The sequence below is a fragment of the Sciurus carolinensis genome, chromosome 4 (assembly GCF_902686445.1).
Source record: "Sciurus carolinensis chromosome 4, mSciCar1.2, whole genome shotgun sequence".
Classification (NCBI taxonomy): Eukaryota; Metazoa; Chordata; class Mammalia; order Rodentia; family Sciuridae; genus Sciurus; species Sciurus carolinensis.
In genome coordinates this window covers 172,450,550-172,459,153 of record NC_062216.1, presented here as the reverse complement: position 1 = coordinate 172,459,153, position 8,604 = coordinate 172,450,550, and the positions used below count along the sequence as shown (strand labels likewise).

General features: G+C 60.7%; 1 protein-coding gene across 6 annotated transcripts in view; it reads left to right on the top strand.

The window, feature by feature from the left end:
• The first annotated feature begins 6,018 nt into the window (after positions 1-6,018).
• Phf21b (PHD finger protein 21B) overlaps positions 6,019-8,604 on the top strand; it is a 76,268-nt gene continuing 73,682 nt past the window's right edge. For 4 of the 6 annotated variants that reach the window (XM_047549136.1, XM_047549134.1, XM_047549140.1 and 1 more), the window contains exons 1-2: positions 6,019-6,347; positions 7,238-7,303. In XM_047549136.1, coding sequence (XP_047405092.1) covers positions 6,294-6,347; positions 7,238-7,303 — 120 coding nt within the window. In that variant the 5' untranslated portion in view covers positions 6,019-6,293. Of the gene's footprint in view, positions 6,348-6,944; positions 7,055-7,237; positions 7,304-8,604 lie in introns of those variants that run through there. The other 2 variants (XM_047549135.1, XM_047549139.1) reach the window with 1 other exon arrangement.

The following is an 8,604-nucleotide window of genomic DNA, read 5'->3' as shown; positions in this document are numbered from 1 at the left end:
ACTGTCCTGGTGGCTGGGTAGAGTGACGCCCACCTGTCATCCCGGCAACACTGGAGGCTGAGGCAGGAGGATCACAAGTTCAAGGTCATCCTGGGCAACTTAGTGATGACTTCAGCAACCTGGCAAGACCCTGTCTCAAAATAAAAAACAATAATGAAAAATAAAATAAAAGTGTGGGGATGTAGCTCAGTGGTAAAGCGCTCCTGGGTTCAATCCCCAGTACCAATCAGTCCATCAGTCGATTACTTGTTTATGGGAGGGGCGTGCGGGAAAATGTATTTGGGAATATAAAGACAATCCCCCAAGGCTCTGTGACCCTGACCCTGGGTGGATAGCCAACTAGAAGGGGAGGTGGCCCAGGCTGGTGGGGAGTTTGGAATTGGAGCAGAGTGGGAACACGTCATGAGCTTCTCTGGACTTTTTTGAAAGTCCTTTGGAGAGAGTGAGCGATGGTGCTGGCATTTGGTCGGGTGGGCAGGGGTGGCACTGACGCAGTGGTCTGCCGGATCCTGCTTGCCTGCTCTGGCACGCCTGGTGACGGCTACTCAGTGGGCATTGGCCTCCATCCCATCTGCTCCCTCTTCAGTGTCCAGGAGCCATGGCCTTGGGACACACCCTCAAAGCCTCCATGCACCCTCCCCTCCTGCGGGCACTCTAGGCCGGCAGCTCTGAGCAGAGGATGCCAGAGGTCAGGCTGGATAGTAGGTCTTCTCTCTGTGACCGGCCCCATCCTGAGGCATCCAGGGCCCCCTCCTGTCGCCCCATTAACGTAAACTCAGGTGTGGCCTGAAGAGGTTCCTATGAGCAGCAAAAGTCACTCCTATCAAAAAATGTGCATAGGAGGCCCCTGTCAGGAGCTGGGATGAAGACCAAATACACTTCCACCTGCACAGTGAGACTAGGGGTGCATGGCGGGGGCCTGAGAGGAGAGGCTGGCTCCGAGTGCCCGGGCTGCAGCAGCCTTGGAAGCTGAGCTCAGCCTGGGACTGTGGGGAGCTGCCAGGGGTCCGGGAGGTGTGCAGGGGCTGGCACACGGCTCCCAGCACACTGCAGCTTCTGAGCTGCTGGGCGAGGGGCAGGAAGGAGAGTGGCAGCCTCTGACGCTGCAGGGGGCCCTGTGGCCTGACCCCAGGGAACCCGAGCCCCTGCACCAGCATCCCAGGCCCCAGAAAGTGGGACTTCAGTCCAGAGGCAAAGAAAGCAGAGTGTCAAGGAAGGCGGACTCTGGGGTTGGGCACACCACCCTGCAGCTGGCTGGGGGTATCGGGCACAGGCCTCCCACCTTGTAGGCCCAGTGGGGCCTCTCCCGCCCCTGACCTGGGCAGTGCTACGCTGTTGGGAAAGTTACTGAAGCACGTTAAGCTCCAGTCTGCTCATGTGTGAACTTGGCACCCGGCTCCAAAGGGAGAGGACGGAATGGCACCTGGAGTACCTGGCGGGAACTTGCTCAGGTGTGTGCTACACCTCCGTGCCACTCCCCACCCCCACTTCCTCTGTGCTGAGTGGTGGGGGCGGAATCTCCTCCTCCAGGCCAGGAACCTCCTTCAGGGATCATGCCCTGCCCCCGGGGCCCACTGATTCCCACCTCAGTCTCTCCTGTGTCCTAGCATCACCACCAGGTCATACAGAAACCTCAGGCAGGTCCCCCGTTCACGTAACACATTTCAAACTCCAGCATGGCATTGCAGGACCTCAGGGACTGGAGGTTCTGGTCCCACAATTTTTTCTGTCCTGTTTCTCTACAGTAATGACCCATGGGGGTCCTCAGAGGTCCCTGCCACAGGTGACCTCAGGACCCTGGCTTATGCTGTTTCCTCAACTACAGTATCATTTCTTATCTTTGTAAACCAATCTATCCTTCGGCCACTTGTCCCAGGTCATCCAGGCCCACAGTGAAAGAGGCTAAGCGTATGCCCAGATGTCTTTTACCTTAGTCTGTGCATCCAACTGGGTCCAGGGGGCTGGTAAGCAATCTAATGCCTTGGGCCTCAGTCTTGCAATCTGCAAAGTGGAGTATCAGCCCTTCATCCTGAGACTGAACAAGTCAAGGTACCTGAGAGGGAGAATGTTTGGTGAAGACCGAGCAAAACTCTGAACGAATGGCGGTTAACTTTTTCCCGGCTCTGCTCAAATGACTTACCAACAAGCCCTCTGAGGCCGCCTCTCTCTGCACATTTTTAATCGCGCGCCTCCTGAAGGACACTCCCTAGAGTCTGAGTGTCTGTTGAATCCCTTACACCCACGACAGCAAGCCAGCTCCACCTGACAGAATGAGTATCACCATTGCGGGTAGCGTCTTGCATACCACAGGTGCACATTAAATGCTTGCTGTGTTGCTTTGGAAGTAATTTTTTCAAGACTTGTGCTGGAACCTTTCTCGTGGGGGAGAAACTTAAGAGCGATTCTTTAGCTGGAGAATGCTCATCAGTATTTTGGGTTTTCCCCAGAGTCCCGAGGGCTTTTGTAGCTATTACCTCATTAATCCTCAGGGGCGGCCCATGCATGGTGGCTTAGCTACTCCCCATCTTGGCCAGGGGCTCCACAGAGAACAGAAAAAAAAGACCGGGAGCCTAATTTTGAGGTGCAGTCCCAGGGCAGCGAGGTCAAGGACGGGGAAGTGAGCAGGAAGGACAGGGGAGTGGAGAGCAGTCCATTCCTCCGGGACAGCTGGGGGGTTGCTCAGTCGCCTGGGAACACGGGTGTTGTACAGGCCGCCTAGGGCACTCCCACTGGCCAAGGAAGAGATCCTACCAGTCCACCCATACTGACCCCCATCTGCATCACCTAAGGCCTTGGCTGGCCACCAGAGGCCAGAGTTGCGCTCAATTTGTGCGGGAACTTCAGGCAGGTTTCCTTGGGGTGCAACACCTCACTGCTGAGACAGATGGGGAGCAGCTGGCCTCCCGTGGGCCCACAGGAGGGGCCTGGGGGCTGACAGGCTACCTGTGGAGGCCAGGCAGGTGGGCTAAGGTTGGCGGAGAGGAGGTGAGTGGGTCTGGGGTTATCTGTAGCTGGTTCAATAGTCCCATCTTACATCTAAAGAAATGGAGGCTAGGAGATGCTGGGTAACTTGCCCAAGGTCGCCTGGGGCTCAGGGTGGACTCAAGTCTCAACTCCCACCCCATCCACTTGACCACAATGCAGGCAGGGGAAAGGTGGGTGCTGGGATTCGCAGTAGACACTACTCTCCTCTATGGCCGTGACCAACAGCCCGCTTTCCCCAGAACGAGATGTATCTCCCGTTCATTCACCCATCCCCCGCCCCCACTCCCCTCTTCCCCCTCCAGCCCCCGCTCAGCTGGCCCTGTGCTCTGCCCCAGGCCGGTCAGGATGCCTCCACTCCAGGGTGTGGGCACATCCTTCAGCACAAGGCAGCTGCCCGTGCTCCCTGGGTTGTGTGGTGGGCCTCCAGAGGGGGACAAGGAATTCCTCTCTAGAAAGGCATTTGGAGGGGAACCTCAGAGGATGAAGAAGGGGTGAGAGGGAAAGGCATTCCAGAGCGGGGCACAGCCGGGAGGAAGGCAGGGAGGCCTGGAGCGCAGGGCCCTTTGGGGAGACAGGGGCTCCCTCCAAGTTTGCTCACTGAAAGTTGGTTCCACGGCAATGGGGGCCCCACTTGGTGGACCAGCAAGCTGTCTTTGTTAAGCGGCTGAATGACCCGTTTTCAGGGGAGAAAATGGCGACTGGTTATAGGAGAGGTCTGGTTTCTAGAGTGTTCAAGAGATTGCGATCATAACAATTGAGATTTGAGTTATTTGCAGAGTGCGCGTCCGCTGGGCAGTCAGGGGAGCAGTTCAAGGCCCACATCAGGGAACCACTTGCCAAGGTTTGAAGTCACTGGGAGGGGGTGGAAGTCCGGAGCCCGGGGCCGGTGACTGACCCCTACTCCGGGCACCCTGTTCTCCTTTCTCCCTGGGGTTGTTACGCCCCTTTTTCTTGGGGTTGTCATTTTCCATATCCTTCACTCACAAAACTTCTGTTTGGGTTTTCCTGAGCACCATCCAATCCCCCACCACCAGCATAGAACCACGGCCTTTACTGCTCACATAATTGGGCAGGGGGTGAACAAAAAAGAGGGGCGCATAGATGATCATCACTGAAACCCAAATTCTTTAACAGAAACTTGCAAACAAGGCTTTAAAGTCTCCACCCTAGAAGCCCCTTTCTTCCTCTGTTCAGCGTCTGCTGAGTTTGTGTGGGTCGAGGACAACTCAAATGTCTTCTCTGTTGACTCAGTTACCACACATGGACGATGAAATTACTCTGAATTTTTACCAAAAAGCCAGTGACATTCCCAGAGATTACAGTAGGAATCCTCTTCTCTCATGCACTCTCTTTGATCCTTGGGAGACAGGTGCCCAGGGCAGTCCACTTGACCAGGCTGCTGTCCAGCCCAGCAAAACCACCAAGTAGGGCTGGGGTTTAGCGTGCACATGTGAGGAGCGGGGTTCAATCTGCAGCAAGGAAGTGGGGGGGGGGCAGGGTGGGGTAAATGTGGGACCATCTTGAGCACAGCTGAACTGTAAGTGGGAGGAGTCAGGGCCTCCACCCCACTGGCACCTGGAGTAAGCCTTTTTGATTTGCATGTGACGAGCACTGCTTGTCCCTGCTTGGCGCTGGACCACATGGATCACAACCACTTGGAACATGGGCCAGTTTTGCATCTGGTAACAAAGCTTACTGAGACTTCCTGAGAGTAGGTGCTGAGTTAAGGGAATGAGGGACCCTCCACATTTGGAGGATGAAGCATAAGTCATTTGTGATGAATGTCCTAATAGAGGCAGAAACAACTTTGAGGTCTTGGGGGCGGCGGGGAGGAAAGGAATTCCTTTGACTTCTGCTGACAGTAGAAGGAATGTGGGACTGGTTGCCATCTGTCGAAGAACATTTGCTGATTTTGTGCCCCTGGATATTTTTGTGCCCAGGAGATGTATGGAGTTATAACTATTTATCAGTTTCGATATTTACTTTGAGATACTGTTGCATCCTTTCTCTTTAGGATCTTTCCAGCATACCCATGTGCTACCAATAGGGTACAAAACATTCCGACAGGAATTGATGGAGATAGTAATTCCACGACAGTGATATTGACTCGGAGGCATTAACCTCCGGCTGTGGGGCTGGGAGTTTTGTAATACGATCTCCGCCGCTGTAGTTATAATTGTTTTATGTCACATTGACCCGGCATATTTACGATTTTTAACAACTGTCTTAAGAAGTCCAGGGACATCTGTTGAGAGTTTAATTGTGAGTGTAAAAAAATCATTAAAAGCACAGTCAAGAGATCAATTTTCACAGTGCTTAAACAACACGGTGGCCATCAGGCGGTGGGGAATCTGGCGACAGGGCTGATTTAGTCTCCCAAGTCACAGAACAGGGCACTGGGAGACAGGAGGGGATAAAAGATACTTGAGATGAAACAGGAAAAGGAGGTGGAGAAGGAGAAGAGGGAGAAGGGGGAGAGAAGGTGCAGTGAGCGAGCGGCAGGAGAGAAGAAATGAGAAAACGTGCCTTTTCCCTCCCATGCCAAAGTGTTAACCCAGGAGTTAAGCTGGGTGCCCCAGCAGAGGCGGGTGCGGGCGCCCCGTCTTCCTCGGGCCCAGCTGGGGACGGGAAGGAGGACATCACGGGAACCCGCTCTGCGCGCCGGGTCAGAGCAGTTCCGGGGATCCGCAGCCAGAAGCCACCGGCCAGCGAGTTCGCGCGGCTCTCCGCAGACACTTTTGTTCTCCGCTCGGGGCGCCGGGCCGCGGCGGGGAGGAAGTGCGCACGCGCGGGCGGGGCGGGGGCGGGGGCGGGGCGGGGCGGGCGGCGGGCCCCGGCCCCGCCCCCTGCCGCCCCGGCCCGCTCCATCCGGGCACTGCCGAATTAGCATCGTGCCGAGGCACAACTTTGCCGAGGCCCAGCGAGATCCAGGCGCGCGCGCCGGAGGAAATATAGTCCCTGTCGGCGGGCGGCTGGCGCGGGCGGCGGCGGGGCGCGCGCGCGGGGCTGCGCGGGGCTCCCGGCGCCGGGGGGCCATGCGCCGGGCCGCGCCGGCAGCCCGGGGACCCGGCGCAACTTGCCCGGCAGCCTGAGGAGTTGGGGCGGCCGCGGGCTCGGTGCCGCGGCGACCGGCCGTCGTTCTTCCCTCTCACCCGCCCCCTCCCTTTCGGCTGTGGAGGAAGGGGTTCGAGTCCCCCCTCCTCCGAGGCCCGGTCCGTCCCCGCCGAGTCCCGCGCCCCCAGCTGATCCGCACAACTTCCCGGGAGCAGGGACCAAAGTGAGCGCAAAGTGCTACCCAAGTTGCCGGGATGGAGCTGCAGAGCCGGCCCGAGGCGCTCACCGTGGAACTCGCGCGCCACCAGGTAGGTGGCGGGGCGGGGGGCGGCGCGGGTTGTAGAGGGGGGAGTGGTTTGGAGAGTGCAGGCTCGAGCGACCCGTGCACGGCGTTCTCTGTCTGGGCGCAGGGTCCTGGCTGGGGTGCCGGGAACGGGCCTCTTCCTAGAACCTGTCCCGGGGCTGGGGAGGTATGCATGGCTCGGTCCCCTTGGCTCCCCCTCCATCCTCCTCCCGCGCGATCCTGCACTCTTTGGGGCTCGAGGGCTCACGGTACCCGATCCCAGCATCTTCCCTTAATCGCTGCAGCGTCTGCCTGACAGGGCACCCGGGAGGGGTTCCTTCCGAGAGCTTGTCCCGGGGAGGGGACGCGTGGACAGCCCCCTTCCAGCCCTTCCCTTTGGCCCCTACCCCCACGGAGTCCTGCACTGTTCGCAAAAGTAGTTTCGGTGATTGTTGCCCCGCGAGCGGCCAGCGCCGGAGCGGTTTTGCGGCGTGCGCGTGTGTGTGTTGGGGAGATTAGGACGCGACTTGAATATTTATGAGCTTTGCTCGACACGGACTCGCCGTGTTTACTTGGCTCTTTGTTCCTCCCCCCTCCCCCGGCACACACTCACACTCACACTCCTCGCACACGCACCCCGGCCTGCAAACTTGCACGGCTCGGGGCGCGCCGCCGGGTGGCCTCGGCCCCCGCCCCGCCCCGCGAGCTGCCCCGATGAGGCGGCAGCCACAGGTAAGCGGCCCCGCGCGGCACTGCCCGGCCGCGGCGCGTGCGGAACGCGGCCCGGGAAACTTGGGGCGCTCTGCGGCCGGCCTCCCCCTTGGGGCCCCCGGCGGGGTGCTGTGGCCCGCGGGGCTCCGGGCGCACCTGACCTCCGGCTTGCCGGCCTGAGCCCGCTCCTCCGTGTTTCTGCAGAACGGCGACCTCAAGAAGCAGCTCCACGAAAGGCAGCCGCGGATCGCAGCGCTCAGCGACAAACAAGTAAGCGAGGGGGCCTGTCCCCCATTCGAGGCGGGGGACCGGGGAGGGGTCGCCGGGCACTTTGGCAGCACCCTAAAAAGTGCCAGCGTGGGCGCCACACGCGCAGACTCCCCCAGGGGCCTGTCTCCAGCCCTCAAAGTTATCGCCCCCCCTTTCTGGGGAGAGAAAGAGCCGGTTCGTGGCGACGAAGGGGGGAGCGCGAGGCCCCGGCAGTGGCCGAAAGAGACAAGCTGCACCTCAAAGGCGCCGGCAGGCCGGCGTCCATTTTGAGTTGGTGGACATGTTTTTGGAACGTGCAAATTCCCCGGCTCCGCGTCCCCGGCCCCACGCGGGGCGCGCGTGTGGGCGGAGGGCGGCGGTCATTCGAGCCTGGAAGCCAAACTACTTGGAAACGATTTCTGGCGTCCCTGGCAGATCTCGCTTTAAAATCCTTCCCCGGCCGCCCCCCCTCCACTTCGCCGGCTTCACTTTTTATTCTTGGAATCTGACGCCAGCTCCCGGGAACAAAAGAAAGGCGCCCCCGGGACCCCCCGGTTCTGCCCCAACTTTGGTCTCTCGGCCTTAGGGGTAGATGGGGACCCATCCGGAGCTCCCGCGGTGGGGGGCGCGGCGGCCAACCCCCGCGCGGCCTCGGCGGGGGAGGAAAAGTTGTCCATTGTGACTTAGTTGCGCTGAGCTCAGCGCTCCGGGTTTCAGCACCACGAACAGATGCCGCCGCCGGAGCTCGGCCGGCCGCGCGCCCCCGCCCCCCGCCGCCCCTCCCCCGCCCCCGCGCCGCGCCCCCGCCCCTTCCCCGCCGCGGAGCCGAGAACTTTGAGCGGCGCAGCCAATGGCGCTCCCGGGGCTCCGAGGCGGCGGGCGGGGGCGCCCCTCCTCGGCGCCCTCGCCCGCCCGCGGCCCGCCCCCGCCCCCGCCGCCGCGCCCCCTGGCCATCGATCGCGCTTCCTTCGGAATGCCACCGCCGCCGCCTGCGCCAAACTTGGACAGCCGGCCCCCCCGGCCGCCCCTCCCCCCTCGCGGCCGGCGCCCCCTCCCCGGCGGGGTTTCCGTGCGGGGAGAGGCGAGGACGCGGTTGGCGGGGCGCCGGCCCCTGGGAGGGAGAACTCCGAGGCCCGGTGCTCCTTCCGAGTCTTTAAAGTTGAAAAGTGGTGGGAGGGGGCGCGCGGGCGAGGAGGCGACCGGAAAGAAAGATGGCTGTTCCGGCGGGTCCGCGCCCGGTCGGGGGCGCACGACTGGACGGCGGGGTTGGGACGCAGGCATTAACCCCTTTCTCCCGGTGCCGCGGCCCCCCACCCCCCGGC